General features: G+C 32.4%; 2 protein-coding genes and 1 non-coding gene across 6 annotated transcripts; 1 reads left to right on the top strand and 2 right to left on the bottom strand.

The window, feature by feature from the left end:
• Positions 1-4,332: 4,332 nt before the first annotated feature.
• Positions 4,333-11,867, bottom strand: LOC117930341. Of its 4 annotated transcripts, XM_034850955.1 has the most exons (5): positions 11,720-11,867; positions 11,315-11,446; positions 6,376-7,038; positions 6,163-6,279; positions 4,333-6,074 (listed from the first exon to the last, which is right to left on the bottom strand). In XM_034850955.1, the coding sequence occupies exons 3-5, from the start codon at positions 6,994-6,996 to the stop codon at positions 4,944-4,946; spliced, it is 1,869 nt and encodes a 622-aa protein (XP_034706846.1). In that variant the 5' UTR covers positions 6,997-7,038; positions 11,315-11,446; positions 11,720-11,867; the 3' UTR covers positions 4,333-4,943. The 4 variants fall into 4 exon arrangements, with proteins under 4 accessions (XP_034706846.1, XP_034706844.1, XP_034706845.1 ...); XM_034850953.1 differs by lacking the exon at positions 11,315-11,446; XM_034850954.1 differs by lacking the exon at positions 11,720-11,867 and having other exon boundaries at positions 11,315-11,660.
• A 437-nt stretch (positions 11,868-12,304) lies between these two features.
• Positions 12,305-16,345, bottom strand: LOC117929760 (50S ribosomal protein L18). Its single transcript, XM_034850157.1, has 3 exons — positions 16,254-16,345; positions 14,133-14,293; positions 12,305-13,017 (listed from the first exon to the last, which is right to left on the bottom strand). Exons 2-3 carry the CDS (start codon positions 14,241-14,243, stop codon positions 12,565-12,567), a joined length of 564 nt encoding a protein of 187 aa, XP_034706048.1. The 5' UTR covers positions 14,244-14,293; positions 16,254-16,345; the 3' UTR covers positions 12,305-12,564.
• Positions 16,346-16,439: 94 nt separating this feature from the next.
• On the top strand, positions 16,440-16,511 carry TRNAP-AGG. Its single transcript has one exon. It is a non-coding gene; the product is annotated as a tRNA-Pro (tRNA).
• The last annotated feature ends 1,388 nt before the right edge of the window (positions 16,512-17,899 follow it).

Below are 17,899 nucleotides of genomic sequence, written 5' to 3'. Positions count from 1 at the left end.
TAGTTTTCCACGCAAGGTTCTACGCATAACAAAATATATATGACATTTCGATGAAATTTCATGTGTTAATGGTCCCAATACGATAAATACAGGGAAATTCTCGTTGTTTCAAAAGTTTTTATTATTAATGTTTTCCGTATCAATCCAACATTAATATGGTTGGTCTTAATATTTTTCCACACAAGATTCTATATATAGCAAAATGTATATATGTGTTGGCATGTCCAATACGATAAGTAGAGGAAAATTCTCATTTCTTCGATGTTTTCAATTTTTATTGGTGATATTTTGATATACTATATTAATGTTATTTTTCTTTTAAAAAATTAAGTCTTTGAAAAAATGGATTTAAAAGACGAAAAATACAAATAATTTGATTTTACAAATACATAAGAATATATCAGGATCAGATGATAATGATCGATAAAAAAAACTCAATTAAGAATTTTTGTGCCAATTCAAGATCACCATAACTAGTCCATACATGATTTCTTATCTTCGCCGCATTGATGCATATTGGAGACCGGATAACGTAAAGAAGAATCAGTTTATTGGCATAGAAAATGAATGAGAAACTGAAAGCAAACTGCATGGGAAATGCATGGGTCAAAGTCAAACCTTGTACTTGTACTTTCACGTGTTCATAGAAAATTAAGAAATTCTGTAGACGCGGGCTTGCAGAAATTTCATTGCTTCGTATTTTCTTGTTTTCTTTTGTTCTTTTTGTGTTTTTTCTCTCTCCCATGAATAGTCCATGGAATTGAGAAAATACGAGACAACTGCATCGAAGACTTCCACCATTTCATGGTTAAGGGATAATGGACGATTGATTGTTCAACAATAATGATATCCACATGAAATTCTGAATATAAAATTAATATTTATTAATAATATTATAATTAAAAAACTTAAATACATTTATGAAAGAATGAGAATAAACAATATATTACAAAACAGAACAAGAATACACAGCTTTATGTGAAAAATCTTAGATATGAAAAATCACGAATGAAGGAAAAGAAAATCCACTTTATAAAAAAATTGATACAAGAGAGGAGAAATACGAACGAAACCCTCTCCAAAAAATCTCATAATTTTAGTTTTATCATATGTATCGTATCATAAACTTTTTTGATCGAACAATATATATATATATAATCACCACCTAAAATTTTATACAAATATCTTTATAGATGATAATGATTGTCGTTGGAGTATCTTTTCTTTTGATTCTTTGTCATGATGTTAATCTTCAATTATTTCGGTAAGTGAATCAATAACTTTATCGATATTTTTGTCATATTTTTATCTTTAACAATGTTACATATGACAAAGTTTGACATGATTTACTAGCATAACTCGAACCCAACATGTTTTTCATGAATTTGGATAAAGTATAATCATGTTTGAGTTATATTCGTACATTGACTTATATATATCATTTAATAAATAAATTATTTTTTAGTGAATCTACATAACATGACTTTGAAAAAAAATAACCGTAATAATTATCTTAATTATAATCATAACCTATCCAACTTATATTTGATTAATTTAAAATCTAATTTTGAATAAATTAATCAATCGAGCCATAAATATGTTTAGGTAGAAAGATTAATCGTATTAACTCCAATTAGACCCAACCTAACTTAAATTATCAAATGAGTTACACATCTTAAAGATGTGTTACATATTTATCATGTTTGGTTGATTCTTTTAACCCAATTACATGTATTAATTGCTATTTTACACTCTAACTTACACCACCTTTTTATTTTTAGTTAATATTAATTAATTCTCCTTTGGCTTCCAGTTTTTAGTTAAGACTATTTTTTTTTTTTTCCAGTTTTATACAGTTAAAAGGGCAGCCATTAAGGGTAGTCAGAAAACTAAGCCCATAAGTTTATTTCTTCTAATTTATTGATTTAATAAAATAGATAAATTAGAAAAAGAAGAGAAGACAAAGTCAGTGCCAACTGGATACAACAATTCAAACTTAATTAGCTTAAAAATTATTTATGATTCCAAGAGGAGGAATTTTAAACATGAACGTGTTTAACTATGGTCAAATAATTAAAATGAATAAAGAAATATATATATATATATATTAAATTATTTAATTTTTATATAGAAAATGAAATATAAGTCAAATGAATTTATTGAAGCATATAAATATAATTTATTATTTTCCTTCCTTTTTTTTTTTTTTCCTTTTTCTTTCTCTTGCATTTTTACCTTAAATTTTTTAAAAGCCAAACACAAGAAAAATAAAATTTTAAGAAGAAACAAAAGAACCTTCTTGGTAAGTAAATTTAGATGAAAAAATTACAAAAAAATTGAATAAATACAAATAAATGTTTTTTCTAAATTCAATAATCACTTATGGGATTTGATGGTACAATAATATTACTTTTAAGCTTGAAGATGAGTCATTAAAAAGATGGTGACAGAATATCATAAATAGTTTAATTTATCTTTATTCGACATTAATTAGTTTTTTCGAAGAAATAATAAAACATCGATCTAAGAATTGATATAAAAATCAAGGTCATAAATTTACATACATCACGGGAGAAGAGTATTTTTATTATTATTTCAAATAAGTTAAAAAGTCGATGGTTTCTTGTTCAATTTGAAAGCTTTCATGGTACTGAAGTGTTCAATTTGAATTAGTACAAAAACCCTTAGCCCTTCAAACAAGAAACTATGACTGCTCAACCTATGAATTAGCTTTCATATATGATAAGATTACTCTTAATTTCATCTGATTAACTTAACATTATAATCCAAGAAGTCTTATGCTATTAGCCAAATGGAGGCCTGAAGTCTATCCATTTCTGTGTAATAAATAAAAGTCAAATCTTAATTATTGAATATATATATATATATATATATATATATATATATATATATATATATATATATGAAGGAAGAAAGACTTCACCTATGGTCTTTGTTAACTAGGATAGCCATCCTACCTACCAATAATATGTGTATATTACTATATTTTTCTGAAGTGGCAATCCATAGACTGATGGGTACAGCTAGGATGACTCGATTTTAATGAATGTTATTAAAAGTTGCGTCCACGTAATATATTCATTCACATGATGTGATATGGTAGAGTAGCATATAATTATACATAAAAAGGGGAATCAAATCATGTCGTGTATTATATTTTAATCTTATTATTAATTTATCCAAAGTCTAATGGTATCATTTATTTATATCTTAATTTCTTATATTTGTGTTCTTATCCAAAAATTTAATTTTACTATATATTTTCAATAAGTCCAAGAAAATCTAAATTAGTTTTGTAGTACTTCACTTGGGATGTTGGGGTAGACCTCTTCATTGGGTTCGTGGGGGAAATTTTTTTTATGTTATGAATGATGAATTTACCACTATTATTATATATATATATATATATATATATATATATATATATATATATATAATTATTTTTATATTTGAATGTTTTGTTTTTAAAGGGATGGTTCGCAATTAAGAGATTTTTTTTTTAAACCTTCATCATTATGCTCTTTGTTCCTTTAATTAATGAATTATCGAGTGTTAATGTACTCCGTGGACGTAAAGATCATAATGATCGTCAACCTGTGTTAAAATTTCTATATTTCTATGAAATTTCTACTCATGTGTTTTTCTTAAAATGATATATTCTTAATTCTTATTATAGTATCATATTTTACATCAAAGTCTCGGATATAAGGAGAAGTCATGACACCATGCAGTATGTGTTCAACATTACTTATGTTGCAAATATTTTCATTTTTCAAGATCAAAATGGCAGACAGATTATATTTGAATATCTTTCATTGTAAAAACCATTGAAAAAAAAATTAGAATTTCATAAAATAACTCATTTTACATGCTGGCCCAAACATTTTGTCAGCGTATATGAACATGTAGAACCATTTCAAATGGAAGAAACAAGATGCAGATACATGGTGAGAGAGAAACTAAGCTTAGTATGAATACTGTAAGGTCCAGAGAGAGACATTAGCATCTCCTGTATTTGGGTATTGAAAAATTCGTGTTGGAGAAGACAGAAGAGAGTGCCTTTGCAGTTGGGTTGGGCTGCATTTCCTCACACTAATGGTTGGAAAATTGGACCACTCTCTCCTTTGATCCATGTAGCAAAAGAGCAAGACCTGATACATAAGAAAATTAAGTGAGAGCTCTAAATCATGCTTTCTAGGAATAGTCTTAGCATTATTAAATTTTATTAAACATGGAACATTTTTTTTTTTTTTTTTGGGCAAAATAAGGATTTTTATAAGGGGCAGCATTATTATTACTGCTATATGACGCTAATTTTAAAGCCATAACCAACATTATTCAGATTACCCAAATGCAAATAAAAAGCACTTTTAGGGTCATAAACAAATCTGGGCTTTCAAGAAGCTAATTCAAACATTGCTACAATGTTTTAGCCCCTCCTTGATCCCATCAAACATAGCTTCTGTGTGATGAAAAAAAAAAAAGGCACAAATGGGAGTTCAAAGCCATGGATGTGATGAGAGAGTACAGACTTGGAGAGCACTCATCTTGGGGTGGGCTTTACCATCTGTGAAACTCATGAGGGGCACCATGATTTGCAATTTGGCATTTAGCTTCCAAACTCAAAGAGAACTACCGGCAACCAAAATACGCACTTCATCCTCTTAATGATGGCAGATAACATGTTGGGTCTGGGCATATGGGCCGGGGAAACCACAGGAACAAGTTTAAGCCAGGATTACCCACTCCATTCAGCCTAGGCTTGACCAAAACATCCTCTTTGACTCTGATGTTTGCCAATTAATTCTGTGCCCAGACAATGAGTGTGTAAAATAATGCTCAACACCTTTAAATACTGTCTAAATTTCAGTTACACTAAGGGCCAACATATTCAACAAGGGGATGAAGGATGCAACCTCAGGTCAAGGACGGAATGATGATGGACCTGCAAATGAATAGAGAGAAGAAACCGGGACATTCCCGGGTTCAGGCCTGGCCTTCTGGTAGTGGTGTATCTGATCATATTTTAATGGAGCATCAGAAGCATAGGTTGAGTATATCCTCTCCAGGGTATCAGCCTCTCTCATTCGCATCCGATCGGTCTCACCCAAGTAGGGCTCTGCCCTGCCACTAAGAAAATAAGATCCCGCCCTGACTTCCTCTCTTCTTGGTGGTGGTGGATATGTATCCACAGGTACACTAGAATAAGTGCTATAATATGGATCTCTTGGGTAAGCAGAAGCAGTAGTTACAGTTGCAGCAGGGATTGAAGATGGCAATTCGCGTCTTGCACCAAGATGTGAAGTAAGATACTCTCCTTCATTTATAAAAGTAGTGTGACGAGGAAGAGGTTCTCCATGCACAGAAGCAGCGTTCTTTAAAAGGTGCCCTCTTTCAACTACAGCAGCAGCAGGATTTGCAGTTGCAGGAAGGACTGACAATGGCAATTCCTGTCTAGCCTGAAGACCCTGAGTCCGATACTCCAGTTCATTAACAAAAGGAGGATCTCGGCCTACATGTTCTTGTCCATGAGCAACATCCACGTATATAGGGGCCTCTTGCCTCAGAAGGTGCTCTCGTTCATGAGCTGGAGGAGTCATGTTCCTACTTGCTCTCTGAAGGCCATAAGTTCGATACTCCTTTTCACTCATAAATGAATCAGGAGGAAATTCCTCTACCCTCGGCTGGTACCTTTCATGAGACAGCACAGGGTAGCTCCTAGCATCACCTCTAGTGCTTGCTCCCTGAAGACCATAAGTTCGATACTCCTTTTCACTCATAAATGCATCACGAGGAAATTCCTCTGATCGAGTAGATGCTGCCTCTCTGTATGCAATAGGATGGTGTCTTTCATGAGACAGCCTGGAGTAGCTCCTAGCATAACCAATGGTGTTGGGATCCCCAAGCAATGGTTTACTGCGTGAATGGGGTTCTCTTTCTCCTCTGTAAACTTCCCTATCACGCTCTCTTGCTCTTGCTCTGGGTGGAGAATGGATAGGCAGTGCTTTTGAATGGATTTCAGTGGGTCGGAAAAGTTTCATGAGTTTCTTAACCTGCATGGGAAAATCATGATTCTATCAATACAAAACTATGATGGAATAATGACTGCCAAAACTTACAGAGGAAACTAGGGTTCCGCACTTGTTCCATAGTAAGTTCTGTCTTGAACTTGTTAGTTTTGTCATAATTATCCTTGATTGCCTTTTTGAAGATGCTCTCAGGTAATGGATAACAGTCCATGTGAACAGTAAAGCGCACCTGAAAACTGAGAGATATCAGAACATAAATTGTTTACACTGGCAATAAAGAAAGAGTATTTTTGTTAAACAGAGATAAGCTATAATGAAATGTGACCTGAACAGGGAAGGCCCCATCAAAAGCTTCAGGCTCAAGTTTCATGCCGCCAGACGAGGATGCCTTGTAGATTCCATGCATAAGCTTGAGATCAAAATCATAAAGAAAAAGCTTAAGCCCAGGTTTGACACCCAACACAAGATCTTTCTTGCTTGTTGATACACCCATTACATGATAACGAAAACAATCAGGTTTCGTCTTCGCACTGCACATAAAGATTAAACCACCGAGCTTTTCTTTGTTCTTTTGGTTCTCGAGGTTCTTTTCCAACTCATGACACTTGTCTTTGTTTTTTTTTGGTTGGTCCTTTCTCATGTGGTTTTCATAATTCTTTTCTTTATTCCTTTCCTTGCTTTTTGGCTTCTTAGTCTCATGTCTTTCAGCTTTGCTAGTTCCTTCTTTGCCGTTTGATTCACTCCTTTTATTCTGCTTGCCCTTTACTCCCTGAATCTGTAGAGCACCTGTGGCTACTTTGGCCTTGAAAATGTTCCTAGATGGAGATCTCTTCTCAATCTTACGTTCAGGTTTCAAGGATTTTGGAGTTTTCTTTTCAGATGATGATGGCCTTTCAGAAGCTCCAGCAGCATCCTCAGCTTTCTTCTTGTTTTTCTTGTCTGCCATGGTTCATCCAATGAGCCAAACTAGCTAAAAGAAAATGTACTCCTGCAAACCATAGCCACATTTTAGCAATGAAACAATTTCTCTTTATGTAGTCAGGATTTGTAAACTGTGGAAACATATAATTGAACAACAATACATGTAAGATTACAGCTCTACTGCTGAGTTTATCATGACCCATGATGAATATGCTCAAACAAATATAAGCTGATTTTCTCTGTAAGTCCATAGAGGAATGCGGTTAACCAATGGAAGTATAAACCCACATTCCAACGACAGGAATGAAGAAAGTAATTCATATGCTCTGTCAATAGTTGATATCTCTATTTACAAGGATTTTACCAAAATGGAACACCACAAACCCTCGTGAACATAACTTTCAAGCAACTTGTATAGGGTTCAAAGTCGCAATATTGTTCATTGACTCGGAAGGTACAGAGGCACATCAGTCTTGGTAATTCTGATTGGTTTTAGACAATAAGCAAAATATGTTAATTTAATAGCTCAAAATTTAAAAATATATATATATATAATTAATCAATATGATAAAGCAATTATATTTTTGTTAATTAATTATTAAAATATATTAAATGATATTCTTTTCTATGAACTTGATCATTTTTTAATTATTTTTCTTCATTTGTAAGTATAATAAACTTATAAACTCAATTATAGATCAATTAATTTATTAACCGTTTATATTTATAACCATATAAATATTCATGTTCTCACCTTTATGCCCATAGCCATACAAATATCCCTGTTTGCCTTCCAAAAATATTTTTGAAATCCCATCTTCAACCCATACATCTAATCAATAATGCATAGTGCCAAATAATAACATAATACAATACCATATATATTATTGGCATGTAAAAAAATACCCAATACCCATTCTTTTCCTAAATCTGAATCTTCTTCTCCAGCTAGGGGTGAACCTTTGATCTCAAGCTTTCAAGGTCCGTGAAGTACAACCGAAGATGTCTATGCAACAAAAACAAAGGCACCACTGAGATGTTTTTGCCAATAGCAAAAAGGATTTAAAGACGATGATTAGAGGAAGAGAGAACATTGGTGTCGAATCATTGCTTCTCAACTTTCAATTGCCACAAAAGCATTAGTAGGCAACAAAGAAAGGTGATTTTGTGGATGAAGAAGAAGAAGAAGAGGGATTTGTGATGTAACTTAGGGTATTGGAATTTGGGGTCCAACCCAAAACTCGATATGAGTCAAATGAGATTTTTTTTTCCAAAAAAAAATTGGCCAAGTTAGACGATTCAAGGCAAGTTAGTACTAAGTCGGTGTTCAATGTGGTAACTCGTAACTCGGGTATCGGAATTGTCTCAAACCCTACTGAAGGCGAATAGGACTCAGTTGAGTTGTATCAAACTTGGCCAATACTTTGAACCATGAACTTATATTCAGGAATGATAACTAGTCTCCATGGATTTCTTGATATCCCACTTTGTGATCAAATGCTAACAGAAACTTCAAGGTGAAAGCTAACTTTTATTCTTAATATATGATATAATCCTAGTCCACACAAGGTTTTTCATGACTCACAAGGACTTCCAAAATTACCTTTGTTCTTAACAGAAGTTTCTTTGTTACCTTTTCCTTCCTATTCTTTCCAATCCTCATGGAATATGGTTAACTCAAAGAATCAAGCTTGTGGAACAACCATCATCACAACAAAAGTTTTATGTAAAACAAGAATGAGAAAGTTCATCAAAAGTAGACTTGCATAATTGTCAATTTTCATGACCCATGATTACAGCTATACTGCTAAGTCTATCATGACTAATGATGAATATGCTCAAACAAATATCAACTGATTTTCTCTGTAAGTTCATAGAGGAATGCAGCTAACCAATGGGAGTATAAACCCATAGTCCAACAACAAGTATGAAGAAAGTAATCTATATGCTTTGTCAAATAGTCAATAGCTCTATTTACAAGGATTTTGCCAAAATGGAACACCACAAATCCTCATGAATATAACTTTCAAGCAGCTTATACATGGTTCAAAGTCGCAGTATTGATCATTGACTCAGAAGGTACCGAGGCACATCGGTCTTGGTAATTTGGATCAATATCAGACAATATGCAAAATATGTTAATTTAATAGCTTAACAAATTTTTAAAAAAAATATAATTAATCAATATGATAAAGCAATTATATTTTTGTTAATTAATTATTAAAATATATTAAATGATATTCTTTTATATGAACTTGATTATTTTTTAATCATTTGTCTTAATTTGTAAGTATGATAAACCTATAAACTCAATTATAAATTGATTAATTTATAAACCGTTTATATTTGTAACCATATAAATATTCATGTTCTTACCTTTATGCCCATGGCCATATAAATATCCCAGTTTGCCTTCCAAAAACATTTTTGAAATCCCATCTTCAACCCATACATCTAATCAATAATGCATAGTGACAAATAATAATATAATATAATACCATATATATTATTGGCATGTAAAAAAATACCCAATACCCATTCTTTTCCTAAATCTGAATCTTTTTCTCTAGCTAAGGGTGAATCTTTGATCTCAAGCTTTCAAGGTCCGTGAAGTACAACTCAAGATGCCTATGCAAGAAAAACAAAGGCACCATTGAGATGTTTTTGCCAATAGCAAACAGATTTGAAGACGCTGATTAGAGGAAGAGAGAACATCGGTCTCAGATCATCGCTTCTCAACTTTTAATTGCCACAAAAGCAGTAGCATGCCACAAAGAAGGGCAATTTTGTGGATGAAGAAGAGGAAGAGGGATTTGTGATGTAACTTAGGGTATTGGAATTTGAGGTCCAACCTAAAACTCGGTTTGAGTCAAATGAGTTTTATTTCCTAAAAAAATTGGTCAAGTTAGATAATTCAAGGCAAGTTAGCACTAAGTCGGTGTTCAATGTTGTAAATCGTAACTTAGGTATCGGAATCGTCTTGAACACTGCTGAGGTGTATATGCTCGGTCGATACTTTGAACCTTGAACTTATATTTAGGAACAATAACTTGTCTCCACAGATTTCTTAATATTCCACTTTGTGTTCAAATGCTAACAGAAACTTCAAGGTCAAAGCTAAATTTTATTCTTAATAAATGATATAATCCTAATCCACACAAGGTTTGTTGCAACTCACAAGGACTTCCAAAATTACCTTTGTTCTTAACAGAAGTTTCTTTGTTGCCTTTTCCTTCCTATTCTTTCCAATCCTCATGGAATATGGTTAACTCAAAGCATCAAGCTTGAGGAACAACCATCATCGCAACAAAAGTTTTATGTAAAACAAGAAAGAGAAAGTTCATCCAAAATACGCTTGGATAATTGTCAATTTTCATTAAATGAAAATTAAAAGTATGGTTGGGAACAAGGGTGGTTGGTGTTGGTAGGAGGAAGATATTATGAGGGTGCTTAAACAAAGATGGTAAGAGAGGGAAGGTTTATCCACAATAAGGCAACTGGCCTATGGGCTGTCTTTATGATACAAATTGTCTGTTTGCTTACCAACCGCATGAATTCAAACTTTGGTGGAGTGGTAGAACATTTATTCACTACTAGAAACAAGATATAGTTTTGCATCTGCCACCATGAAAAAAAATTAAGTTTTGGCCGTGATTAAGAAATGATGATAACAGAGGAGGAAAGATAATATGTTACTAAACGTTAAGCCGTTTAGGGCTGGATGCATAAAGCAAGCTGTATGTTCCAATTGCATTGACAGAAAAATAATTATTCCTTGCACATTGAGCAATAAATGTAAAAACCTTATTTTCTTCTATCAAAAAAAGAAGGTCTTGACCTTTGTTCATATGCTGAGCAACATTAGATGTTGCCAAGTTCCATTTTATAAGCATACAACTTTTTGATAGTTTTCTTTTCTTTTTTTTTTTTTTTTTTTTCATTTTGTTTGGTCTCGATTGGGACTAAAACCTGGAACTTCCCATAAATCCACCCCAACCCTCTACCACTTGACCCAAGCTTCAACGGAATTTTCTGAGCAGACAATGTCAATGATGGAGCTAAAACTAACAAAAGATGGGTAGCAAGTGTATCAGATTTAGATGTGCGAATCTTGGAAACAAAGCAGTCACTGGGGACAAATGAGTATATTCAAACAGTCGGACTAGACATGTGGAAAATTTAAACTGGTGCAGAAGCACAACCTAATGGTCTAAATTGCAGTCTAATAATCCTCTGGACTAGATGATTTGAGATCATCAATTTATAGAAGTTTCCAAACACTACATTCTTTATGAATTTTGGATCCATAAAGCATTAAAATCCAATTCTAATTCCATTTATACCAATGAAGTTGGCATTGTGACCTCCAATTCCATCCTACCAAACGCAGCCTGAAAAGGATGGCATCCAGCAGCAAAAACGAATTCTTTTTGTCACATTTCAATTCGAAATACTACAAAACCCTAGCCCTGCAGCTGCTTGACGTGAAAACCGACAAAACGGGTAAATGTTTTGTTGTTTTAGTATCCGAGGAACAATAAATTCAACTCAACGAAACCAAATAGCTGCATAACAATTCGTCAGATGGAATTTCAACGAAAACTTTGAGCTTCAAAACTTTTTTTCCTTTAGAATTTCCCAAATTTTCTCAGCAACCAAATAGACGGTGTACAGGCGCATTGATAGAAACCGACAAACACATATGTACCATAAGAGGAAAGATATTAGGGTTAGGGTTAGAGAAATACCTTCGAACGGCACCCGATGAAGAAACGGTAGGAATTGCAGAACAGAGTTGTCAAGTCACTAAGGAGAGGAGGGGCGCTATGTACTTTTTCCTCTGAGCAGAGTGTACAATTGACCTCTATTTTAGACAATATTACATCCTATGCCATGGCCTTTATTGGAAAAAGTTGAACAAAACATTTTCAGAAAAAAAAAAGTTTAATTTGGGGGTATTTTGGGCAAAGAAAAAAGTTGTATTTTCTCAAAATTTAACAACATAATAACAATAATTTTTACTAAAAAAATTTGTGACACAATTATTTCATTATCAAATAAAAATTTAAAACTTATATATTAAGACTATGTTTATTTCCTTATATTTGATTCTCAAATTAAATAAAAGAAAAAATACTAAAAATAATAATTTAAAAAAAATATAAGAAATTATAAAATAAAAATTTTATTTATTTTTAAAGTATTTAATTTTTATAGAAGACAAAGGAAAAAATTTCCAAAAAATATATTTTCCAAATTTTTTCCATCTAGTTTAAGAAAAAAATTATCTGATAGCATTGTATGTGCAGCAAACATGATTACAGATCATAGAATTCCCAAGCAAAATTCTTATCATCCAGACTGAATAAGCTAATATGGTGTTATGAAAAGGAGATGCCAGTTGAGCTTAAACAAAACCCACATCTTCATTTTTTTCAACCAGGCCAATCTTGAATTTCAGAGCTCCAGACATTTCAAGCTTGCAAAACCTCAAACAGCCCAGTACTTGTTTCTAAATCATATATAATAATAGCTGAACTATACCCCCCATTCCCAAGGATCTGAAAGAATAATAGAGAAATTTGGAGCTTATTCAGTCAAGATAAACCTTGACATCAATCCCATTGTCAATGAGAGACTGAACAACTGCTCTGATTTTCCCTTCAAACTTGTCCCTATCCCTTGGGGTGTAGGAAGCTGTGTAAACATCAGCTTCTCTTGCTCTCTCGGATAAAATGCGTCCAATTGCCAAGCATGCAGGTATATCAGAGCGAGACTTGAGCACAGCTTTTATATCTTTGGAGTTTGTACCAGCAACTGCAACCTGCTTACTAGTTACCCTGTGGGTCAGTGAGGCTGAAACAAAGCGCTTTGAGATCAACACATCAAGTGTAAAGGGTTCCATGTAGGCTCCTGTCCGCTGTTTAAATGATATGTGCTTGTTCGGATTCTTTGATTTCTTCTCCTTCTGATAAGTGTATGGCCTGCTATTGTCATCATCGAGGAAATCCTCTACCCCGAAAAAACTTCTTGGTGCCAAATGAGCCTGTGAAAGGAGGACACGTTAGGAAGAAGTTAATATCAAAGAAGGTAGTTTTGAGAGTGTAGGCACATCATCATAGGTTCAAGTCTATCATCAGAGATCCTATATTTATCTTTCAAGCACGCTTAATGTAGGCTATTAGCTTTTGGTGGTTGCATAACACAAAGCCTTGATGGTAAGAGATCAAATTTCTCAATCCATTCAGATAAAGAAAATCATGATTTAATGGTATGCAATGAAATTTAGCACCTGTTTGGAGGTGATTCTGGGGAAAGTGCTTTTAAGTTGTAGTGGTTTTTTCTATGATACTTCTATCATAGATTTGTAAATGCTTTTATGAAAACTCAGTTAGGGGCCATTTGGGAATGATTATTGTGCCATTGGGGAATGATTTTTGTAAAAGCACTTTTAGCCTATAGCACTTCTATCGGTAGCACTTTTATCATAACACTTTATGGAAAATCAATTAGTATTTAGACATAAATCAAAAAAGAATTCAATAAAAAAAGTGATTTTAGAAAAGTACCTACCAAGTGATAGTCCAAAAATCACCTCAAATAATTCTCTATAATTTTAAATTGATTTTTCACACTTTGTTAGACACCTAATTTTTGCAAGGAAAACGCTTTCAAACTTTAGAAAAAGTTTTTAACTCTTTAAGAATCACTTCTAAGCGGATTCTCCTAGTGTTTCAATATAAACCAAAAAAAGGAAAGGAGTTAGATAATATTTTTGGCAATGTGTTACATAAAAAATAAAAAGTGATTTTTAGAAGACGCATCTATGACCTATGAAGTGCCCGTTGAAGACACTTCAAGTGATTTTTAAAATTTTTAAAAATGATTTTTTTTAACTTTGTGAACATCTAATTTATGTATGAAAAGCACTTGTAACTATTAGGAAGCGCTTTTAACCTCCCCTAAATCGCTCCCAAACAAGCTCATAATGAGTACCAATGAACTCAATAAATGCTTTATCTTTTCCTTTTAATTTCTTCCTTTGCATGCAACATTCACAAGTAGAAGTTTTTTCTAATACCAGCCACCAATTTTTGCAAGGATTAAAATAAAGTAAGTACATTGGGTCCCTATAAAATAGAACACAACTCAAAGCTGTACCTTTCCATTGTGGAAGCCACTTGTGGGTACATATAAGCAAGGCCTAAATTGATCACTTCCATTTGCCCAGACCCCTTTGTTCCATAACTTGCCAGACAGATGCTTCAACATGTTTCCACGTATGCAATACCTTTTGGAAGAAACAGGAACCTGCTATTAACCTGCAAATAAATATAGTGAAGAAGCACATTTCAGAAAAAAAAATTCCTATTTTGTGGTTTCCATTTGTTAAAATGAATGCACATTGTCAGCTCATCGTGGCTACAATTTACTACAACCAGGCCAAGACAACCGTCGAAGATTACAAGAACACTGGAAGAGATGTTATAATCTGAGAGAATAAGAAAACATACAATATAATTGTTGACATGCATGTGGATAGCCATACTTGGAAACTAATGTCCAGATTGGCAAAGGAAAAACTTAAGTAAACTAAAACAGTAATTTCCATTCAACTGGTACACACACACAATAACCAAACCAACCAAAATGGGCAATGCCCATTGATGAGGTCCACAAGCTGTAGCAAACAGAGGCCAGACAAGCTAAAATGGGAAATGCTCAATAAAGAGGGACACAAACTTGCGCATAGACACACACACACTCCACAATTGAGTTTACAAACGGACAGTAAAACAGAGATAAACGGGGAATGCTCATAAAGGAGGTAAACATAGAACCACACATTTTGATTCACCAGGATTAAATTATTCTAGACCATCAAATTCTAGAAGTTGACAACCACCATATCTCAAAATTTTGAGCAATCTCATGTGACAAGAATCAGATAGTTTAAAAATCATATGATCACCCTCACTTTTCATTTCATGGATTTCTTAAGCTAGATCTGTTGAAAAAAGTATAATCTATTTAAAACAGATCTCTAAGGTTGGATATTGACTATTGGAATCATCCGTGTTAAAAATCTGTGTAAAATATCCTGATGCAAGCAAGGTGTTTGAGCTACATCTAGTTAATTAGTCTTAACAAGGGGGCGGCAATGCCTAGGCAAAAAAATAGAAGTACAAATAAAAAGAAAAAAATAGAGAGCCTATCCTTCCATTTTTGGTTGAACATATGAAAAATTTCACAAATACATTAGGCTAAATTCTGCGCATTGCATACATCGGACCCTGAACTTAGCCTTGTATACCCCAAGTCAATAATATAGTTTTAAAAATTATTTCAATATATCATGCACACACCAGTATTACTACTACTTAACACAAAACAATAAATAATTAGACATCAATTCATTATGTAATCCATGCCGCTTAGTATAAAAATGAATCATAGGAAGTTGCTTCTATGAAAAAAATTGTTTCTGTGGATTTGGCATCAGAAGGATTTAAAATTCAATTCCAATTTCAATCATGTCTAAAGCAATTGAACCGTAAATTTGGCATTGGGAGCTCAAATTCCACCCACCCAAATCTAAAACACCCAATTAAACAACAAAAGACCTAAACTGCATTCAAATATGCCATGTTTAAACCCCAAAACAATACTTTAACTCCTCAACAAAGGTGGGTTGAGTAAGCCTAAGCCAAAGCCACTAAGGAAGAGTTTTGACTCAATATCTGCTATCTGCCCACTGCCGATAAGCATGTCTGAATAAGTCTGCTTATTTGCTTAGCCCACCCCGACCCCCTCCATAGAAAGGTCTTATCTATTCAAAAACCAAGCTATCTAGATACCTGTAAGCCCTCGGTGAAAAACCGTAATACGCTTTGAGAAAATCCAACCAGCAGACTTCCCTGCACTCAAAGTGAATTGTCTAAGTGCTCTCCCCTCTTGGCTTTGTCTCATTGTCTATCTCGTAGCAAAGAGCAGATACCCTGCAAGTGGAGATCATGTCATTGCTACTCCGCCGGAATTTGGACTATACGAATGAAGACCTGATGCCAAGACCCTTCTTCCAGTGGGCAGAAAACTTCATCCCAAGCTACCAACTCTTTTGTGGGTTTTGATCAAATCCATGTCTTATAAACATTTTATCAAACAATTGGTGCACGCAAAAAAAAAAAAAAAACACAAAAGAGGGAGTGACAAAAGAAAAGGAAGAGAGGAGAAGTGGAAAATGTGAGATAGAAAAACACTAGAAAAGAAAAGAGAGAAAACCTGCTGGAGTATGAGGGGGAAAGGGAAAACGAAGCTATTGGGTGCTGAGCTCGTCGACCGTCTCTCTCCCAACTCAGACTTGAGAGGGAAACGAGAATAAGTCAGTAAATACTAAATAGAGATTTGGTCCAATAAACTAGGAAAGTTTATTTATATTAAATATTATGAAACCAAAAGGAACAAATTGGGCATTTGGTCTAGTGGTATGATTCTCGCTTAGGGTGCGAGAGGTCCCGAGTTCAATTCTCGGAATGCCCCCTACTCCGTATTTTTAAATTTTCGGAGAAGAGCTTTAAGGTTTTGTGACATAAAAGATGATTGAACCCTATTTAGTTAGAGGTAGTTTCACGGACAATTGTGTTTTGCACTAGGGTCGAAAAATTAAGTTTTGGTTTATATAAGTTCATCATTTAAGTCCAAGACCTAGAGAATGTGTGAAGATTGAGAAGAAGGATATGAATTTTTTGTCTTTAAAAAAATAATCTTTATTGATTATGAAAAAAAAAAAGAAAAATATTAATTTAAATTTATTTTTTTATAAACTTCAATAAAATTTAATTTAATTTAATGATTTAGAAAAAAATACACAATTTTCCAAAAAAATAAAACTAAATTATTATTATTATTATTATTATTATTTAAAAATCAAACATCTTGGAAAATATATATTTTTAAAATTGTGTATATAAAAAATAACTAAAAATATGTCATTATTATTTTTTTAAAATGATATATTTTTTTAAAAAAAAATAGTTTTCTAAAAATAATAAATTTTCAGAATAATTATTTTAAAAAAAAAATAAAAAAGTTTGTCAAACATTGTGATAGAAAATACTCAAAATAATTTTAAAGGGTATATTGGTCTTTTTATATTTTATATCATTCTCATCAATTATGCAACTTTTATAACCCAAATCTTAATTTTTGGGCTCAACTGGATCCAAAACACAATTATCCCTTATTTTCTTTTAATTAGCACTTTTATTTTTTTTTTTCTTTAATAAATAAATTTTAGAAATATGACCAATCATGAAAAATTATGCTTTGATCCATTTCCAATGCAAAATGTATTAATTATTTGGATAGCTTATTTAATATTGAATTATATCCTTCAACCTTAATTTAAAAATTCATTTTTTTTCTTTTTTCATTTTCAAGTTTTAAGTGAGTACAAAAGAATTTTTCTTGGCAAAAGAAGTTTACCCATCATAATTTTCAAATAATAAAGGGTTTATTTAGAAACTATTTTTGAGAACAATTGTCTATCTTTAGAAAAATTAAAAAAAAAAAAAACACGTTAGATAATAAAAAAAAACCATTTTCTATTCTTAAAAATAACATTTTTAATTGTTTTTAAAATAAAAAATAATATATTTTTAAATAATATTTTTTAATTGTTTTTATTTATTTTCTATAACCGATTTAAAAAATAATTATACAAACATTTAAAATGATTAAAACTAAAAGATTGGACATAAAAATTATTTCTAAAATACATTTACAAATATTAAAAACATATTTCTAAACAAATTTTTGTTTTATAAAACATATATATATATATATATATATATATATAAAACTATTCTCAAAAATTGTTTTTGAAAACAAACAGTTACCATACAAACACATAACAAGTACCTTTGATT

Source organism: Vitis riparia, chromosome 14 (assembly GCF_004353265.1).
Source record: "Vitis riparia cultivar Riparia Gloire de Montpellier isolate 1030 chromosome 14, EGFV_Vit.rip_1.0, whole genome shotgun sequence".
NCBI classification, from domain to species: domain Eukaryota; kingdom Viridiplantae; phylum Streptophyta; class Magnoliopsida; order Vitales; family Vitaceae; genus Vitis; species Vitis riparia.
Note: the sequence above shows the minus strand (reverse complement) of the source record. Positions and strands in the feature narration are given on the sequence as shown.

Bases quoted from the DNA above. Each gene is read 5' to 3' on its own strand.
- LOC117930341 (XM_034850955.1), bottom strand. From the start codon at position 6,996: ATGGCAGACAAGAAAAACAAGAAGAAAGCTGAGGATGCTGCTGGAGCT. The intron at 6,280-6,375 runs GTCACATTTCAT...CTCAGTTTTCAG, and splicing joins ATGGGGCCTTCCCTGTTCAG to GTGCGCTTTACTGTTCACAT. The intron at 6,075-6,162 runs GTGCGGAACCCT...TTTCCCATGCAG, and splicing joins CAGAACTTACTATGGAACAA to GTTAAGAAACTCATGAAACT.
- LOC117929760 (XM_034850157.1), bottom strand. From the start codon at position 14,243: ATGTTGAAGCATCTGTCTGGCAAGTTATGGAACAAAGGGGTCTGGGCA. The intron at 13,018-14,132 runs GTACAGCTTTGA...CTCCTTTCACAG, and splicing joins GTGGCTTCCACAATGGAAAG to GCTCATTTGGCACCAAGAAG.